The sequence below is a fragment of the Trachemys scripta genome, chromosome 2, assembly GCF_013100865.1.
Source record: "Trachemys scripta elegans isolate TJP31775 chromosome 2, CAS_Tse_1.0, whole genome shotgun sequence".
Classification (NCBI taxonomy): Eukaryota; Metazoa; Chordata; order Testudines; family Emydidae; genus Trachemys; species Trachemys scripta.
Genome location: NC_048299.1, coordinates 280,446,203 through 280,466,070, shown reverse-complemented (window position 1 = coordinate 280,466,070; position 19,868 = coordinate 280,446,203). Strand labels below are relative to the sequence as shown.

Here is a 19,868-nt window from a genome sequence, read left to right as displayed (position 1 = left end):
ATGATGCCTGTCGGGTGACATGGTGTGTGTGTGTGTGCATGTGCATCTGTGTGTGTGAGTGGGATGATGCTTGCTGAGTGACATGGTGTGTGTGTGTGTGTATGTGTGTGTGTGTGTGTGTGTGATAATGCCTGTCGAGTGACATGGTGTGTGTGTGTGTGTATGATGATGATGATGCCTGTCAGGTGATATGGGGTGTGTGTGTGTGTGTGTGTGTGTGTGTGTGTGTGATGATGCCTGTCGGGTGACATAGTGTGTGCGTGTGCATGTGCATCTGTGTGTGTGAGTGTGATGACGCCTGCTGAGTGACATGGTGTGTGTGTGTGTGTGATGACGCCTGCTGAGTGACATGGTGTGTGTGTGTGTGTGTGTGTGTGTGTGATGACGCCTGCTGAGTGACATGGTGTGTGTGTGATGATGCCTGACAGGTGATATGGGGGGGTGTGTGTGCGTGCATGGGTGTGTGATGACGCCTGTCGGGTGACCTAGGGTGTGTGTGGTGATGCCTGTCGGAGGACCGGCATTGCAGCCATTTGTCCCATGGGCAGAGCCCCAGGTCACAGCAGGACACCAGCCCTGTGTGGTGATCCGTGTGAGTGCACAGGGCAGAGCCCTCCCGCACGGGGACCCTCTCGTGCTCATACCGCCGCACACACCCCTGGGGGACGGACACTGGGGCTGATAGCCGGACACGTCCCCCGGGGAAGGGGAGACCCGCATTGCTTGGGGCCTTAAGTGACCCCAGGAAGCCCGGCCCGCCCCGGGGGAGGAAGAGATGAGCCGCCCCTCTGAGCTCTGGCTCTGCAGGGGTTTAGCTCCACCCCCCAGGCCGGGGCAGCTGAGTGACAGGACTGTACTGCTGGCCCCATGCATTGCCCCAGCTGGCCCAGGGGCTGGACTCGGCCTCGGGCCAGTCAGATCCTGGGGCCCAGCCCCCCCCCCCCCCCCCGAGGGACCCAGCTATGTCCGTCGTGTGCAGGATCAGACTGAGCAGGCAGAGAACGGGGGGTGCACAGTGGGGAGGGGAGGTCTTGCCCCCCCCTTGGGTCACATCCAGTGGGAGGGATTGCGGGGGGCAGGCGGAAGCTGGCAATCATGTGCTGCCTGGGGGAGGGCTTCCACACGCACCCTGGCTCCCTCCATGGGGAGAAGGGCTCAAGACACCCCCCACTCCTGGCCCAGCCCCTCGTGCGAGGCGCTGCAGAAACACAGATCAAAGCCGCCAGCCGGGGTGTAAGACAGGAGCTGGAGACAGACCGAGCCCTGGGGCAGCCCACGGAGACTGGGCAGCTGCGGCCTCGGCCAGCGTTGCAATAAGGGTTCATTGATGGCTAGATCACTCGGCCGCTCCTAACCCCCAGTAACAGACTCGCAGCCCCAGGGCCGTGCCGGGCGTCACTGGAATCCCTCCGTGCCCCTTCCCAGAGCGCGGGAGCAGGCCGGAAAGGAGGGTTAATCTCGGCCAGTCCCGGCCGCTGGCTCCGGTCAGCCCCGTGAGCAGGTCGGGCCAAAGGCCGGACCTTGCCCCAGGCATCCGGTGCTGAGCGTCGCGCTCCCCTGGGGAGCTGCCGGGAGCCCCTGAGCTGGAGTTAAAGCCTAACCTGGCCGTGGTCACTTATTACAGCGCAGAGCAGTGAAGTGTGTCCTGGCTCCGAGCGCTTGGAGATCCCCCCGGGGCGCTGCCAGGCAGCTGGGAAACCAGCGGTCCCAGCTCCGTGTCCCCAGGGCAGGGCCGGGCTGGCCCCAGCGCCCCTTCCAGTCCCAGGCTAGAGAGGCCCCTCCCGGGCGCTGGGTGCCCTGGCCCAGCGAGCACTGCCGGGAGCTCCCCGCACGGCTCCGAGAACGGCTCAGCCGGGACCTGGCCCCTGCAAAGCCCATTTCTGCCCAAGCAGCCTCTCAGCCAGTCAGCACCCGCACAGCAAACCCAGCTGTGGGGAGATCACGGCAGCCTGGCCCGGTGTGTGCCACAGGCAGAGAACAGCAGGGACCCGGGGCACCGGTCCCCCGAGGCTCCCCAATGGCAGGGAACGTCCCAGTGAGCTACACCCAGCTAACCCTGGCACGTGACCCGCACGCTGCAGGGGAAGGCGAACCCCTGACCGGGGGAAATTCCTTCCCCTGCCCCTGTGTGGAGTTCAGGGCAGACCCTGGGCACAGGAGCAAGGATCAGGTAGCCAAGCACCACAGAGACGAGGCTCGGGGCCGCCCAGTGTCCCAGCTCTGCGCTGGCCCTACGGGGACTCCAGCAGCGCTGGGGTCCTGTACCGGCCAAGCTGCGCTTTTACCGCTGGCTATTCCACCGAATGACGCCAGCGGCAGCGTTGCTGGGATACGCACATTCGCACTAGAGGGTCCCCGTCATGGCGCTGCCCGTCGGGGCTCACACCCCACCACGCCCCGCTGGGCAGGGCTGGGCCAGAGACGGCTGTAGTGCAGACACAGGCTGGGCCTCTAGAGAGGCACTCGGGAGCCATCTCCAGCTTTTCTCCAGAGCCCCGTGTGCTCCGTGGAGGCTGCGGGTCTCCCCGAACCCCATGACTCCAGGAGCTGGCGCTTTAAGGAAAACAGCGTGAGACTGCCAAGAAACTCTCCAGCTGGCGACGCTGCACAAGTCTTTCTGATCCGCTGGGGACGCCGCGGGCGCAAAGGGCAGGGGGCAGCCTGGGTGATGCTGCTCAGCCCTGCTCTGTGTTGTGCTGCCCCCCCCCAGCCTTGGGTGTCAACGGGGGGGGGCACAGACGCCCCACGGGAGGCACAGGATTCCTGTGCAGATCAGCTGCCTCTCTCCCTGCCTCGGGTGCTCTGCAGCCCTGTAACCCCCAGCGTCCCCGGCAAGGCTTCGTTGGGTGTCAGAGCCGTTTGCCGGTGCCTGGGCTCAGCGATCCATGGACAGCCAAACAGGCCTGGCCGCACCGGGGCCTCGCTCCGGGTCTCACACCAGAGCCTCTCAGGTACAAACCTTCCCCGAAGCTGCGGCCAGCACAGCCCCCTGCTGCGGCCTGCGGGGGGGTTAGTGCCCTGACGGAGCCGGGGCTGCAGAGGGGCCCGTGACCCCCTACCCCTCTGCCTCCTCCCCTCAGCCCTCCTGCAGCTCCTCCGTCCCCATCTGCCCCTCCCCTCAGGATCCTTCCCTCTCGCCTCTCTCAGCTGCCCCCCCCCCCACCTCCCAGATCCTTCTCCAGAGACACGTCACCTCCACCCTCCCCGGCCCTCGCACCCCAGCCCCTGCTGCTCCCTCCTGTGCCTGGCGCCTGGCCCCGAGCAGCGGGCCTGAAGGGACTGGCACCAGGGCAGGGTCCAAGCTTCACCCAGTCCGTCTGGCCGGCGCAGTCTCAGCAGCATCTGCCCCCTGTGTGCTGGGCCAGGCCGGGTCCTTCGCCCACAGCTCCCAGCCCGCGGCCCCGAGCCCTGAGCTGGCAGAGGGGCTTGTGGGCAAGGGCCAGGCCTGGGGGGCGGCTCCCTGCTGTGCCTGCTGGCTGGGTCCCAGGGAGGGCGCGGGGGACGAGCTCTGGAGATGGAGACGAGTGGGGCGAGGCGGGCAGAGCCTCCTCCTGCGCTGGGAGGGTCCTGCCGGGACGCCCCTGGGGGAGCCAACAGCTCAGCTGGGCCAGGAAACTCTGCTAGGCCCTGAGAGCTGCAGGAGAGGGGCAGCTGGCATGGTCTGACCCAGCTCCGTGCCCAGCCCCACCAGGGGGAGCGGCTCTGGCTCCGGCTATGCTACCACCAGGGATCGCTCTTACAATGCGGCTTGGTCAGAACCGAGCTTCAGCCACATACTGGAGCGTTGGGTTCCCCCTCCCGCCCCCGGCTCCAGCGCCGTCCGGGGCGTCGGGAGCACAGACAGCTCGCTGACCATGGCTGGCTCCTGAGCCAGGCTCCATGTTCCTCACTGACTGGTGACGCTGTAGAGGAGGAAACTGAGGCACAGAACAAGACAGGACCATGCCCAGAGTCACACAGGGAGTCACCAGCAGAGACAGGCTTAGACGCCAGGAGTCCTGCTGCCGAATCCAGTGCTGTGCCCACTAGACCTCACAGCCTCTCTGGGCAGGTGTCGTAAGTGCCAAAGGAGAGGCCCAGGCCCAGTCCCTGCCGGCCGGGCTGCTGCTGCGGGATGTTTCGCAGCAGGAGCAAAGGGCTCGTGGTGGGGACAGCCTAGTGCCCAGGGTCCCGCTGCTGACAGCCGCGGGCCTGCCCCAGGATGCAGCAGGCTGGGCAGTTAAGAACCCGGCCAGGCGGGCAGAGGGGCCTGAGGCCTGGTCTGCTACTCAGCAAAGGGCCCATCCGCGTCCTGTACCAGCAAGTGTGTGTGTGTGTGCATGTGTGTGTGTGCCTCTGGGTGTGTGCATGCACACGTGTCTGGCTGTGTGTGTACTTGCATGTTTCCCTGTGTGTGTGTGTGTGTGTGTCCGTGTGTTGGTGTGTGTGTGCATCCCTGGGATTGGGCTTCCCAAGGCTGTTCCCACTGGGACGCTCGCTGCTTGTTGCTGCTTTGGGAGAGTGGGGGGAGGTAGAGCATGGCACGCAGGCAGGAGGAGGTGGTGCTGGGGGTTACCCCGGCTTCAGGGGGAGGTAGGGCGTGGCGCACAGATGGGAGGAGGTGATGGTGGGGGTTACCCCGGCTTGGGACGGGGGCAGGGCATGGCGCACAGATGGGAGGAGGTGATGGTGGGGGTTACCTTGGCTTTGGGGGCGGCAGGGGGTTACCCAGCTTTGGGGTCACATCCAGGCTTCTGCGCTGGCTTTCCAGAGAGAGTCCTGTCACGGAATATCGGGGAACTCAGGGCCCTGCACCCCCGGCTTCCTGCGATTCACCATGACTCTCAGCCAGCCAGTAAAGCAGAAGGTTTATTTGGATGACAGGAATACAGTCCAAGACAGGTCTTGCAGGCACAGACAACAGGGCCCCCCTCAGTTAGGTCCAGCTTGGGGTCCCAGGGCATCCCAGCCCACCCCCCTTTGGGGGGTCAGAGCCATCTCTGCCTCCCAGCCATCTCTCCAGCCTCCTTCCAGCCTGCTTCCAGCCCTCTGCCTCCAGCGACCCCTCCCACAGCCTTTGTTCGGTTTCCCGGGCCCCGGAGTCACCTGACCTCCAACCCCCTCCTGGGTTCTCATGTTACAAGCTCAGGTATGTTCCCTCGGGCCGTCTCCCATCCCCCAATGCAGACCATCCTAGTCACACTCCCCTGTCAGCATTCCCACACCCCAGCAAGAACAGTCCCAGTTCGTCACAAGTCCGTCCTGCCCCCATGCTGGGCCCGCCGCTCTGGTTTAATGCCCCCCTCTCTGTTTGGCTCTCAGGCCCGGCGCGCCAGCAGAAGCCATGGTGCTGGTGGTTCACATCCTCGCCTGCCTCCTGGGCACAGGCTCGTGGGTGGCCATCAACGGCATGTGGGTGGAGCTGCCCCTCATTGTGCCCCGGGTCCCGGAGGGCTGGTACCTGCCGTCCTACCTCACGGTGCTGATCCAGTTCGCCAACGTGGGGCCGCTCTTCGTCACCCTCATGCACCACTTCCGGCCTGGGCGGCTCAGCGAGCCCGGCACCATCTACACCATCATCAGCCTCGGGGCGCTGGCCTGCGTCCTGCTGGCCTTCTTCTGGCAGGAGACCAGCGTGGTGGGGGGCACTGCCCGCAGCACTGCCCTCCTCGTCCTCCTCTTCTTCCTCTCCTTGGTGGACTGCACCTCCTCCGTCACCTTCCTGCCCTTCATGCTGCGGTTCCGGGCCCGGTACCTGACCACCTACTTCGTGGGCGAGGGGCTGAGCGGCCTGGTGCCCGGCCTGGTGGCCCTGGCCCAGGGGGTGGGGGTGGCCCGGTGCGTGAATGGCAGCCTGGCGGGGAATGCCTCGGGCCCGGGGCTGCAAGTGGAGTACCAGCCGGCCCGGTTCTCCGTTCGCCTCTTCTTCCTCTTCCTTGGCGGCATGATGGGCCTGTGCCTCGCCGCCTTCGTCCTGCTCAACCACCTCCCGGCCGCCCGGCAGGAGCGGGCCAAGGAGCGGTTCCGGGCCCAGGCCCGGGTGGAGGCCGGCTCGGGCCTGCAGGCCGTGGTGGAGGAGCGGCCCATGATCAGCCCCACCGAGAGCCACCGCCGCAGCGGCTACTTCGGCACCGGCACGTACTCCTGGCCCCAGGTGGCCTACATCTTCCTGGTGCTGGCCTGGGTCAACGCGCTGACCAACGCCGTGCTGCCCGCGGTGCAGTCCTACTCCTGCCTGCCCTACGGCAACTCGGCCTACCACCTCTCAGCCACGCTGGCCGCCATGGCCAACCCGCTGGCCTGCTTCATCGGCATGTTCCTGCCCAACAGGTGGGCGCCCCGGCAGCCACGCAGACGTGCTGCTCCCCCGGCTGGGGGCCGCCCCACATCCTGGGCAGGCCTCCGCCAACGGAGCTGCCCCCCAATGGCACCAGGAGCACCGGGCCGGGCAGCTGCAGGAGCTGAGTTTAATGCCCCTGCTGCAGAGGGTGCCAGCATGGTCCAGGGTCACCGAGGGGGCTGGGGGAAGACTGGCACCACTGGGGCTGGGGGTTGGGGCAGGCGGGTATCATGGGGGGGCATGGCCTGGGGAGCTGGGGGGCAGGGCGTGGGGGTGGGAGCAGGCTGGGGGAGCTGGGACAGGCGGGTATCACGGGGGGACAGGGCCTGGGGGGCTGGGGGAGCTGGGGGGCAGGGCGTGGGGGTGGTGGCATGCTGGGGCAGGTGAGTATTATGCAGGGGTCAGGACCTGGGGGTCTGGGGGTAGGGGCTGGGGTCACGGGGGGGTCAGGGCCTGGGGGGCTGGGGCAGGCTGGGGGAGGTGGGGATCAGGGCGTGGAAGTGGGGGCAGGCTGGGGGAACTGGGGCAGGTGGGTATCATGCAGGGGGCTGGAGGTAGGGGCTGGGATCACTGGGGATCAGGGCCTGGGAGGCTGGGGCAGACTGAGGGAGCTGGGGGTCAGGGTGTGACAATGCGGTTCTGGCGGAACCCAACTGAGAGTGCCAACTCAGGACAAATTGCTCAAATAGGGCAGTTACAGCCCAAGGCTGGGGTTTTTTCCACCTCTAAGGCAAACCACCAGCCAGACTAAGAGGACTTCAGTCTCACCCCACTGGCTAACTGCCAGTCTCACAAGCAATCTCCTTAGATACTCCAGTTTCCCAGTATTACCACCAGTACCACTCGTTATGGGGACAAATGGTTATGAAAACCAATACCCCAGGAAAAGAAAAAGGTTCTCCTGATCCCAAAGGACCAAGCCCCAGACCCAGGTCAATATACAAATCAGATCTTACCCACAAATCACGCTGTTGCCGATCCTTTAGAATCTAAAATCTAAAGGTTTATTCATAAAAGGAAAAAGATAGAGATGAGAGTTAGAATTGGTTAAATGGAATCAATTCCATACAGTAATGGCAAAGTTCTTGGTTCAGGCTTGCAGCAGCGATGGAATAAACTGCAGGTTCAAATCAAGTCTCTGGAATACATCCCCCGCTGGGATGGGTCCTCAGTCCTTTGTTCAAAGCTTCAGCTTGTAGCAAAGTTCCTCCAGAGGTAAGAAGCAGGATTGAAGACAAGATGGAGATCAGGCATCAGCCTTATATAGTCTTTTCCAGGTGTAAGATCACCTCTTTGTTCTTACTGTGGAAAATTACAGCAACATGGAGTCTGGAGTCACATGGGCCAGTCCCTGCATACTTTGCTGAGGTACAAGGCGTATCTGCCTTCTCTCAATGGGTCCATTGTATAGCTGATGGTCCTTAATGGGCCATCAAGCAGGCTAGGCAGAGCTAATCTCAGCTTGTCTGGGATGTCACCCAGAAGCATAGCATAAGTTTGCCATACAGACAGTATAGAGCCAATATTCATAACTTCAACTACAAAACTGATACACACATATAGACAGCATAATCATAACCAGTAAACCATAACCTTGTCCTAGACACCCCATTTGACCCCCTTTATACAAGATTTGGGTGCCACTACAGGACCTTGGTTGCAACAATGATCTATATGGTCCCAGTTTATGTCAATAACGTCACACAGGGCATGGGGGGCTGGGGCAGGCGGGTATCACGGGGGTGTAGGGGCTGGGGTCACTGGGGGTCAGGGCCTAGGGGGCTGGGGCAGGCGGGTATCACGGGGGGGTAGGGGCTGGGGTCACTGGGGGTCAGGGCCTGGGGGGCTGGGGCAGGCTGGGGGAGCTGGAGCTGGCAGGTATCACGGGGGGCAGGGGCTGGGGGTAGGGACTGGGGTCAGGGCGTGGGGGTTGGTGGAGGCTGGGGGAGTTGGGGCAGGCAGGTATCATGTGGGAGGCACGGCCTGGAGGTCTGGGGTTAGGGGCTGGGGTCACTGGGGGTCTGGGGCAGGCTGAGGGAGCTGGGGGTCAGGGCCTGGGGGTCTGGGGCAGGCTGGAGGAGCTGGGGGGTCAGGGCCTGGGGGTCTGGGGCAGGTTGGGGGAGCTGGGGGTCAGGGCCTGGGGGAGCTGGGGCAGGTGGGTATCATGGGGGGTCAGGGTGTGGGGGTCTGGGGCAAGCTGGGGGAGCTGGGGCTCAGGGCGTGGGGGCAGGCTGGAGGAGCTGGGGGTCAGGGCCTGGGGGTCTGGGGCAAGCTGGAGGAGCTGGGGGTCAGGGCCTGGAGGTCTGGGGCAGGCTGGGGGAGCTGGGGCAGGTGGATATCATGGGGGGTGAGGGCGTGGGGGTCTGGGGCAGGCTGGGGGAGCTGGGGGTCAGGGCCTGGGGGTCTGGGGGAGCTGGGGATCAGGGCCTGGGGGAGCTGGGGCAGACGGGTATCACGGGGGGGGGGTAGGAGCTCGAGTCACTGGGGCTAAATGCCGCGTCTCCCGTCACCAGCCGGTGCTTTGCCCCCAGGTGTTTGCTGACGCTCGGGCTCCTGGCCGCGGCGGGCTCCGGGTTCGGCTGCTACATCATGGCCATGGCGGTGCTCAGCCCGTGCCCGCCCCTGCTACACAGCTACGCCGGGGTGACGCTCATCGTAAGTCAGCGCAAGCCCCGGGCCCCGGCCCTCTGCCCTTCGGCCAAGGGATTCCCGACTCCGCCCGGGTCCCTGGCGTCCCACTGCCTCCCCCCCAGGCCCTGGGTGAGGTCCCTGCTTGGTGCCCTGTGTAGGGCCGCGGGGGGAGGCCAGGCTGGGGCTGCCTGACGTGCCGCGCTCTCCCCTGCCCAGGTGCTGTGCTGGGTTCTCTTCGTGGGCTCGCTGTCCTACGTGAAGCTGATGATCGGTATGATCCTGCGGGACGAGGGGCACAGCGCCCTGGTGTGGTGCGGGGCCGTGGTGCAGCTGGGCTCCATGCTGGGGGCCCTCACCATGTTCCCGCTGGTCAGCGTCTACAGCCTCTTCCGCTCCGGAGACGCCTGCACCACCCACTGCCCCAGCTGAGCCGCGCAGACCCGCCGCGGCCTCCAGCCCGGGGGACTCTGGGCTTCCCCGGGCTCCCAGCTCAGCCCTTGGACCACTAGTCCTACTGGCCCAGCACCGCCGCCCTCTGCTGGATGAAATCAGAACTGCGCCAGCCAGCATCATCAGCCCTGTACTGCTGTCAGCTACCGGTGATTCTCCATTGGCTCGAGTCGGTGCGCCTGGGCCGAGGAGCTGGAGGTTTTGACCTTTGTACTTGCTGTCACTGGGATGCAGGGAGTGGGCAGTGTGCAGTGCAGAGCTAACTCGCATGGCCTAGAAGGCCACAGATGTGTTTGTTCCCCTCAGGTTATTACACTGTGCCCACCACCCCGGCATCCTGGCCCCTGGGGACAATTCTAAGCACCGAGCAAGAGCCTCTCCAGTAACCCCCTGGTAGATCAGCATTATGCCCCTTTTACACATGGGGAAACTGAGGCACTGGGAGGGGACGGGACTTACCCAAGGTCACCCAGCAAGTCAGTGGCTGAGATGGGACTAGAACCCAGGCGTCCTGCCACCCGCTGCTGTGCAGGATGACAGGAGCAGCCCAGTGCCGTCAGAGATCCCCATCACCTGGGCCGCGCTGTGACGGAGCAGGGAGCAGGGCAGATTTGACCTGGGAATGTTGCAGGGGGGTTGCAGTGGGGATGTGGGACTTCCCTTGAAGGAAGCTACCTGAGCTGTAACCTGAGCCAGGAACGGGGGTGGGGAGAATTAACACCTTCTGCCCGGGAGACTGAACAAAGGAGAGGAGCAGCGGGAGGGGCTGGGAGTTTAGTTTCGGTTGGGGCTGGGTGGTGCAACGCAGGGAACCCCAAGCTGGGGTCTAAGCTCCCTGAACCTCCCAGAGGGACCTAATGGGGGGGGTCTGGTCGTACCTACACGCTCTGCTTGAGACTGTGTTCCTGTCCTTAAATAAACCTTCTGCTTTACTGGCTGGTTGAGAGTCGCAGTGAATCTCGGGAAGAGGGGTGCAGGGCCCTAACTCCCCCACAATCTGCAACACGCGCTTGTTCACCTGCTGAGCCGCCTGGTAAAAGCTGCTCCAGGGAACAACTCTCCCCCCACCCCCAGGGGGTGTGAAACATCCGAGCCAGGGTGGGCTGGACGCTGCTCCCCGGCCAGCTGTCCTTGCTCAGCCTGTCCTGAATGGCCAGTGGGGGGACAGTGTGGCATGGCCTCCCTGCTTAGACTAGAGGTCACCAGGAGTGATGTGTATGAAACCCACGCGTCATGGTGTTTGTCCCCTCTAGCAGCTGGGCCACAGAGGATAAGAGCCTACTGCTGCCGCCGCAGTACGTGACCAGAGTGACTCCTCTAGCTCAAACAGCACAACTCTGTGCCGTGAACCCGAAGGGCCCCAGTTCTAATCCTGCTGCCTACGTGTGCCCGAAACATTCCCTGGTAGGCAGCCTGCCCCCCTGTGGGGGCTAGCACCAAGCTAGCACCAGGCTGCTCCTAGTGCAGGTTCTAGGAAGGGGTGGGGTGGGGGACCCCAACAGCCCCCAGGTGTGGCATTAATCCCTGGGTGGAGGTTTGGCTCCCATTCTGTGTCTTGCCTGCAGGCCAGCCACAGGTTCCCAAACAAGCTCCCCAAGGGGGGGGGTGATTCAAAGGGGGTTCCCTGGGGTGCTGCAACCTGGCACTGTGGCTTACCAGCCGGGGCACCCTCTCACTGAGCGAGGCTGTGGCAAGCTGCAAACCCCTCCAGGTCCTGCACTCACCCAGCCATCCACAGGCGGGGACACACCCAGCTGAGTTACATGACTGCTTCTCCCAGCCACTCCTGGGCTCACAGCAGAGAGACCCCAGAGCTGCACCATCCTGCCCTGACCAGCGGCGGTTTATAACCCAGGCCATCCCTCCCTCAATGTGGAGAGGACATGCACCAGCTTCTGCATACTAAGCAGAAGTTTGCCCGGCACTTCAAGCAAAATACACAGTTTTAGTTAAAATGTAAAACACGTTTATTAATTCCAGAACGATCCATTTTTAGTGGAAGGCAGAACAGGACAGAGATGGTTACCAAAGAAAAGAAAATAAGGGCCCAGTGTAAATTCTATAAACTAAAGAGGATTTGAATCAAGCAATGTCCTCACCCCACTGCGGTTATAGTCCTTAATACACAGACTTCCCTCCTGACGTCTGAACCAGTGTCCTCCAATGAGCTTCATCTTCTCGCCATCCCGGCTGTTTCCAGTGTAGGTGGGGGAGGAGAAAGGCCCCTCATGCTGCAGCTTGGCCCACGTGCCTGGCAGACGCTAGCCCAGGCATGTCCTGGTGAGCCCCGAGTCACAGTGACTGATCAGTTCCCATTGTGTGGTGCTTGCTTAGTTGAGTCACACAGTTGATTAGCAGGCGGTCATTGGCCAACACCCACCTGGGCCACTAGGAAACGTACAGCATATTCTAGTAACATCCTCCAGCACGATCTCATCACTTCAGACATAGCCATTGGGAGCAGACCTGCGGGTTTCAGCAGCTCAGGACTTTTCACGGCATGCTTTGTATGGCCTAGCACAGCCCCATGGGCGTGATGAATGTGGGGTCACAGGCTGACATTCGGAGGTACAGTGTGTCACGGGAAGCGAGGGCAGCCAATGCGAAGGCTTTGGGGGCGACTCTGCCTGAAGAGACCCGGCTCCCCTTCCCCTACAGGGATCTAAGGGGCAGACGTGAGTGGCCCAGGCGTGGCCTGGCAGCAGGTGAGGGGGTCCTGCAGGGCGTGGCGTAGCCAAGTGGCGAGAACAACGGGAGCGATCAGAAAAAAAGGCACCACCCGCTGTGGTGCTTGTACTCACCCGGGTCTTCGGCGGCACCGCGGCGGCGGGACCTTCACTTGCTCCGCGGGGCTTTGGCAGCGGGTCCTTCGGTGCCACCGAAGACACCCGGAGCTAGTGAAGGGCCCACCGCCGAAGACCCGGAGCGCCGCCCCGTCAGTAAAAGTGCCGCAGCAGGTGGCACCTTTTTTTGTGAGTGAGTTAAAAAGGTGCCACTTGGGGGAATGTGCTCAGGGGGAGCGGGCGCTCCCCCTGCTCCCCCCCAGCTACGCCACTGCGTGACGCCCAGGGAGCAGGTGGCACCCAGAGCCCAAGAATCCGCCTCGCCTCCCGATCTCACCCACGCATGTCTGGGGGCTGTGAGCTCTGCAGATGGTTACAGGCAAGGAACCACGGCTCACCAGTTGTGATTGCGAAACCTCCACTTCTATTGTTTTGCCTCGTCGGGCCCCACTTCTCCAGTGTTTAGCTGTAGGGGCTGGCTGGTTCTGCCTGTTGCCTGGCGAATCTTGCAAGGTGCAAATCAGCTGAGGTGGTGGGGTCTGAAGGGGGTAGGACTGGTGAGAAATATTGTGTTGTGTTTTTAAATGACTGGTGAGGGCACAGCTAAGCAGGACTCTGGTTTCACTGTATAAACCGGGGGCCAAAAGGAAGTTCTTTGGGACCCAGCCCAGGATCAGAGCTGCCAGCCCTCAGCACCCAGCCAATGCCACCAGGCAGAGGCCCGGGTGACCTGAGCCTGCCTGGCCAGCAGGGATGTCTCCTGGCAAGCGGTGAGCACTGTGTGCTCATCGGGTTTGGTAACTGTGAATAACTAGAGGTGAAGGCTATTGCTGTGTGAGGCGCTATCACTGGGGAAAAGCCCCACAAAACCCACAGAAGATTACGCCCTGAGCCCTAGGAACTGGGTAACAGGGGGGTGGGGCCTAAATGAACCAGGTTACGCCTTGAGCCCACGGAAGGGTAAAGGTGGGGTGCCCTAGGGTATGCGGGTAACAGGGACCTGCCCACGTCCTCAGGGCGCGGTCAGTGTCTTCAGCCAGAGATGGGGGACGTGGGATGACATATGAGGGAGGGGGAGCCTGTGGGGGCCCGCCAGGCGGTGCAGGAGCGGAGAGGGGTTCAGCCGCTCAGAGTGGGAGACCCTAGAGAAACACAAAGCAGCCCCGTCAATCATCTCCAGCCACAAGCACGCCCCCTCCTGTGCAGGGGCGAGGGGCAGCCAGGCAAGGGGGGAGAGTGACTAGATTGCAGGTTGGCTGGCTCAGGACCATCGCCCATCAGCCGGACCCACCTCCAGCCCAGGCTGGCCCTGCAGTGCCGGTGGGGGGGGGGGTGTCCTTGGCATGAGACCTTCACCCCCAAGGCAGGAATGGCTCGGAGCAGGGCCAATGGGACATGGAACCTGTCACCACAACAGGCCCACAACATTCCCGTCCTAGGTCCCACAGGTCAGACCCATCCCTGCCTTCTGTGGGGCAGAGACACCCCCCAGTGGGCACAGAGCCCCCAGAGACTCCCCAAAACCTGAGGCATTGGCCAGTGCTCAGGTGACTGACTGGGGCATACGGAAAGCTCCTTTGCTGGGGTGAAATGACACCACGGGGCAGAGGTCGCTGGCATGGGGGGATGGTGCAGGACAGGGCTGGGCTCCCGGGCACCCACTGCCCAGCCAGTGCGGTGCCAGGCGCTCTGGGACGGGGCCGGGCTCCCGGGCGCCCACTGCCCGGCCAGTGCAGTGCCAGGCGCTCTGGGACGGGGCCGGGCTCCCGGGCGCCCACTGCCCGGCCAGTGCGGTGCCAGGCGCTCTGGGACGGGGCCGGGCTCCCGGGCACCCACCGCCCGGCCAGTGCGGTGCCAGGCGCTCTGGGACAGGGCTGGATGAAACCCACCCACCCCGAGAGCCCATGTAGGGGAAGTATCAGGGGGTAGCCGTGTTAGTCTGTATCTACAAAAACAACAAAGAGTCTGGTGGCACCTTAAAGACTAACAGATTTATTTGGGCATAAGCTTTCGTGAGTAAAAACCTCACTTCTTCGGATGCATCCGAAGAAGTGAGGTTTTTACTCACGAAAGCTTATGCCCATGTAGGGGAGGCTTAGGGACGCTACCCCCAATTCCTCCACTAGATGGCAGCATCGCCAAGGGGACCACGAGCCTGAGCCCTGGCAGGGAGTCGACCCGCTGGAGAGCTCGGGACGGGACCCAGGAGTCCGGGTCCGTCCAGCAGACCCCGGGCTCCGTGGAGTCCCCGTGGCTCCTCTCCCCTTCCTAGCCCCACAGACCTGCCTGGTTCCCGCGCAGTTTCCTGTGGGAGCAAAGGGGGGCGGGGGGCAGCGCAGTGGTATCTGTGGGGGGCATCAGCCCGTCCTGTGCCCAGGGCAGGGCTCCAGGGCCTGGGGCGGGAGGGGGAGGTGACGGGCCGGCCCAGGATGAACCTTTCATGGTGGGGAGCGGCCAGGCAGCATTGTGGGGGGGCGATAGCTACGCTCCCACGGACACGCGGGCGCCCGACACGGGCCGTGGGGCTCAGTGTCAAAGGTGCTGTGTGCCTGTGATTTGTACTGGGCACTGCGGGCGCTTGGCACCGCTGGAGGGTCAGGCCCAGGGGGGTCTCGTCACTGCTGGAGGGGGTCAGGCCCACGGGGTCGTGGCACTGCTGGGGGGGGGTCAGGCCCACGGGGTCGTGGCACTGCTGGGGGTGGGTGTGACGAAGTGGGACTGTTCTTAATGTTTCCTCTGAATACTGTGTGGGTGCCTCAGTTTCCCCTATGCATTTCTTAAGTCTCTAGGTGGTGGGGAAAGGCCAGTGCGCATAAATCCCTGATACTCTGTCTCCCTGGCAACAAATGGCCAGGGCCCCTTTCGCCCCTGCAAGGAAATAGCTAAAGGTGAACAAAGAGATCAGGTGACCTCCTGGCCCAGGAAAGAGACAAAGCCGGGAGAAGGAGGGGCTGGAGGGGGTTTGAGAGTTGGAGCTACCTGGGGACTAGGAGTGAGGGCAGACGTGGGTGTCTGGCTCTCTGAACCCCATAATGGACCCGGCCAAGGGGTCCCGTTCGCCGCTGTACCTACAAGCTCTGTTTTAGACTGTGTTCCTGTCATCTAATAAACCTCTGTGTTACTGGCTGGCTGAGAGTCACGTCTGACTGCGAAGTGGGGGTGCAGGACCCTCTGGCTTCCCCAGGACCCCGCCTGGGGGGATTCGCTGTGGGAAGTGCACGGAGGGGCATATGCTGAATGCTCCCAGGANTCCAGAGCGTCGCCCGGGGACTCCGTGACAGGGGGTCAGGCCCAGGGGGGGCTCGTCTCAGGGGGGGGGGGGTCAGGCCCGGGGGGGGGGGGCGCGGGGGGGGGGGTCAGGCCCACGGGGTCTCATCACTGCTGGGGGAGGTCAGGCCCATGGGGTCCCAGCACCGCTCAGGGGTGGGGGTCAAGCACCCAAATCAGTACCCATTTTTGGAGCTGTGGCCTTGGTGAGCAGGCACACAAGATGATCAGTCAGGGACCCAGGCCAGGCCTCCAGCCTGTCCAGCAGTGGGTGCCGCCTGCTGCTCGCTGGAGACAGCGAAATCATCCAGGACGTGTAGGGCTGGCTGTGGGGCTCCTTGTGGCCGTGGGGCTCTTTCTGCAGGGCTCTGCTTTGGCCTTTGAAATGGGCCAGCTCCCACCACACAGACTCATTGTAACAGAATCATTCCCTGGGGCGAGGTGGGGGGGGGGTTTGCTGCGAGGCCGCTGTCCTCAGCTTCCAGTCCAAGCCCCCGGCCTGAACGTCTTAGACCAGCCCTGGCCCCTGGGATTCCAGCCAAGTGCAGCCTAGTCCAGGCTGTGGGTGCCCAGGCAAGCGGCTTCCCTCCTCGGCTTGGTTAGCAGCCCGCAGGGCTGGTTCAGTGGGAATACGAGTGAACAGATTCCTCCGCCCCTGCTGCAATCCCAGCGCCACACGTCATGTGGACACGGACTTGGCCCCAGAAGACCCAGATCCCATGGCCAGACGGGACCAGTGTGACTATCCAGGCCAGAGACCTGCTCCTAGATCATTCCCAGAGCAGAGCTGTCAGAAACACGGCCAGGCTGGATTTTGATCTGGCCAGTGATGGAGAATCCACCAGGACCCTGGGCAAGTTGGTCCAGGGGTGAATTACTGTCACTGCTAAAACGTCACTCCTTGTTTCCAGGCTGAATGTGTCTCGCTTCGACTTCCAGCCACTGGATGGTGTTGGACCTTGTCACAGAGTGTGGGGGAGCCAGGGCCCTGCACCCCCAATTCCTGCGATTCACCGGGACTCTCAGCCAGCCAGTAACACAGAAGGTTTATTAGACGACAGAAACACAGTCCCAAGCAGGGCTTGTAAGTACAACCAGAACCCCTCAGCCAGGTCCCTTTGGGGGGCAAGGAGCTTAGACCCCAGACTTGGGGTTCCCTGCCTCTTCCCAGCCAGCCTAAACCTGAAAAAAAACCCTCCAGCCGACTCACTCCCCTCCCCCCGGCTCCTCTTGTAGCCTTTGTCCAGTTTTCCAGGCAAAGGTGTCACCTGGCCCCATCTCCCTCCTAGCTCAGGTATCCCTCAAATAAAGTCATCTCCTGCTCTCCCATCCCCCATGCAGACAGTCCAGTAAAACTAGACGACATTCCCAGGTCAGTCCACCCCACTCCCTACTGCGTCACAGACCTTCCTCAGCTAGACTGAAAAGTCCATTCTTACATTTCTGTTCCCCCGACAGGTACTTACAGACTGGGATCAAACACCCGGAACCCTCCCTTTGTTCAGCTAAACAGCTGGAGCTCCCTGATTCTCTCGCTCTAAGGCAGGTTTCTAACCCTTTAATCATTCTCGGGGCTCTTCTCTGACCCTCCCCAATTTACCAACATCCTTCTGGAATTGTGGCCACCAGAACTGGACCCAGGGTCCCAACAGCGCTCGCCCCAGCGCTGAATGCAGAGGTAAAACCTATCTGTTCCTCCCGGGATTCCCCTGTTTCTACGCTGCAGGATCCCAGTAGCCTCTGGCACACAGCAGAACACCAGGCGCTCACGTTCAGCTGATTATCCACCATCCTGGTCGGAGTCGCTGCTTCCCGGGACAGAGGCCCCCAACGTGGAAGTACGGCCCTGGTGACTCATGGCTGCGTTCCCGGCCTCCAGGCTGAATTGCTGTAATTCATTTCTTGTGGGAACAAGGCCGCACGCCCTGGCAGATCTCCAGTTGCGGCCGAGCACAGCCGCCTGTCTGCTCAGCAGCACGGGTCACCGGGAGAGCAATCGCCCGCTGCTCCAGCCTCAGCACTAACCCCACACGCAGCAGAGCCTAGTTCCAGGTCATGGGCTCTCTCCTCCGGATCCTCAAAGCCCCCTGCACTGGCCTGGCCCAGTAACCCAAGAAACCCGCCAGGTCCCACGGGGACAGACGGGCAGGCCGAGCGCAGGAGCTGGCTATTAACCAGGAGCCGAACCCAGGCTGCCCTGGGCCTCGCTGCGCTGAGTGCCACGTGTGGAGCTCAGCTCTGGGCCACAGACACCAGCTCCCGCACGGCTTTCCCGTCCCTCCGACCGCCTCCAGCGCCATCACCTCCACTCCAGGACGGAGGGCGGACAGGGGACTGCTTGGGACTGGGAGTTGTTCATAGATCACAATGAGAGCAGCTACATCAGCACCAGGACAGACACGACCTGTCACGCCTGCCCCAGCACTGTGCCAGGGGCCAGCAATCAAAGGGGCTGGTTAGTCGCACTCCTGGCGCTGTGCAGAGTGCAGGCACCACATGTGGGGACATGCCCCAGGCTCCAGCAGAAGGGAAGGGTTCCAGCAGCTGTGTCCATGTGCTTTGGCATGCGGGGAGCCGGCGTGGGATATGCACCCCGGGGGGCTGGGGCATGTGGGGAGCTGGCGTGGGAGACGCCCCAGGGGGCTCTGGCGTGCGGGGAGCCGGCATGGGATATGCACCCCGGGGGGCTGGGACGTGCAGGGAGCCGGCGTAGGATATACCCCAGGGGGCTCCGGCATGTGGGGAGCCGGCGTGGGATACACTCCGGGGGGGGTGGGACGTGCAGGGAGACGGCGTTGGATACACCCCAGGGGGCTCTGGCATGCGGGGAGCCGGCGTGGGATATGCACCCCGGGGGGCTGGGGCATGTGGGGAGCTGGCGTGGGAGACGCACTCCGGGGGGCTCGGGCGTGCGGGGAGCCGCTACTTGTCAGTGCCTGCGTGGCTCTGGCTGCTCCCCCGTTAGCCGCAGCTGGGCCCAGCCTCTCCAGCAGCCAGAGCCCGGCCTGCGGAACTCCCAGCCGGCTCCCCGTCCACCCCAGCCCCCCGGGGTGTGTATCCCACACCGGTTCCCTGCACGCCCCAGCCCCCCCCGGTGGGGCGTATCCCACACCGGCTCCCCGTCCACCCCAGCCCCCCCGTGGTGTGTATTCCACACCGGTTCCCTGCACGCCCCAGCCCCCCCCGGTGGGGCGTATCCCACACCGGCTCCCCGTCCACCCCAGCCCCCCGGGGTGTGTATCCCACACCGGTTCCCTGCACGCCCCAGCCCCCCCCGGTGGGGCGTATCCCACACCGGCTCCCCGTCCACCCCAGCCCCCCCGGGGTGCGTGTCCCATGCCGGCTCCCCGCCCGCCCCGGCCCCCTGGGGTGCATGTCCCACACTGGCTCCCCGCCCACCCCGGCACCCTGCTGTGCGTGTCCCACACTGGCTCCCCGCCCGCCCCGGCCCCCCGGGGTGCTGTGTCCCACGCCGGCTGCCTGCACGCCCGGGCCCCCCGGGGTGCGTGTCCCACGCCAGCCCCCCGCCCGCCCCGGCCCCCCGGGGTGCTGTGTCCCACGCCGGCTCCCTGCACGCCCGGGCCCCCCGGGGTGCGTGTCCCACGCCGGCCCCCCGTCCACACCTAGCAGGGCTCTGGCTGCTCTGCTCTCCCCTGAGCAGCAGCTGGGCCCCACTTCTCCAGCAGCCGGACCCGGCCTGCGGAACTCCCGGCCACAAGGTGGGGGAGGGGCGGAGGGATCAGACACGCCCTCTCCACCCCTCCCCACCAGCCCCGCCCCGTCGAGCTTCAGGGGCGGGGCCATCTCAGGGCGCCGCCCATTCTGCCCACCACTGCGACGGGGGCCTGCGGGCCAATCAGCGAGCGCTATGTAGTAAGGGGGCGGGGCATGGATCCGCCGTCAGAGCTGGGCAGGAGAGAGGCGCCGCGATCCAGGCGGGCCAATCGGCGTTCGCCCTGATTGAGGGGGCGGAGCCTGGGAGCGGGCGGGCCAATCAACGTGCGGGTGAGTGAGGGGCCGGGGTGTCGGCGGGGTGTCGGACGCTGACAACGGCGGTCATGGAGCTGCGGCGGACGGTGAGGAGAACTGCGGGCCCCACGCCTGGGCGGGGGCTGCCGGGACCGGACCCCGGGGCCTGGGTCCACCTGGCTGCGGGGCGGGAGGCGGCCGGGGCCGGGACTGGGACTGGGACTGGGACTGGGACTGGCAGCTCCTCCGCCCGCGGGCTGCCTGCTGGGTTTACGGTATCGCCCCCGCGGGCTGGCTATTGCGTGCATTACGGTACCGCCCCGGTGCTTCCCGCGGGCTCGATGTTGGGTGCATTACGGTACCCCCGGCCCGGTGCTTCCCGCGGGCTCGATGTTGGGTGCATTACGGTACCCCCGGCCCGGTGCTTCCCGCGGGCTGGTTACTGTGTT

At 63.9% G+C, this 19,868-nt stretch overlaps 2 protein-coding genes across 4 annotated transcripts in view; both read left to right on the top strand.

Moving 5' to 3' along the window:
- Positions 1 to 5,323: 5,323 nt before the first annotated feature.
- Positions 5,324 to 9,379, top strand: LOC117871698 (riboflavin transporter 2-like). Its single transcript, XM_034759475.1, has 3 exons — positions 5,324 to 6,309; positions 8,851 to 8,974; positions 9,167 to 9,379. Exons 1-3 carry the CDS (start codon positions 5,324 to 5,326, stop codon positions 9,377 to 9,379), a joined length of 1,323 nt encoding a protein of 440 aa, XP_034615366.1.
- A 10,025-nt stretch (positions 9,380 to 19,404) lies between these two features.
- ADCK5 (aarF domain containing kinase 5) overlaps positions 19,405 to 19,868 on the top strand; it is a 10,443-nt gene continuing 9,979 nt past the window's right edge. For 2 of the 3 annotated variants that reach the window (XM_034763772.1, XM_034763773.1), the window contains exon 1: positions 19,405 to 19,526. In XM_034763772.1, the coding sequence (XP_034619663.1) occupies positions 19,509 to 19,526 (18 nt within the window). In that variant the 5' untranslated portion in view covers positions 19,405 to 19,508. The remainder of the gene's footprint in view (positions 19,527 to 19,868) is intronic. The other variant, XM_034763770.1, reaches the window with a different exon arrangement.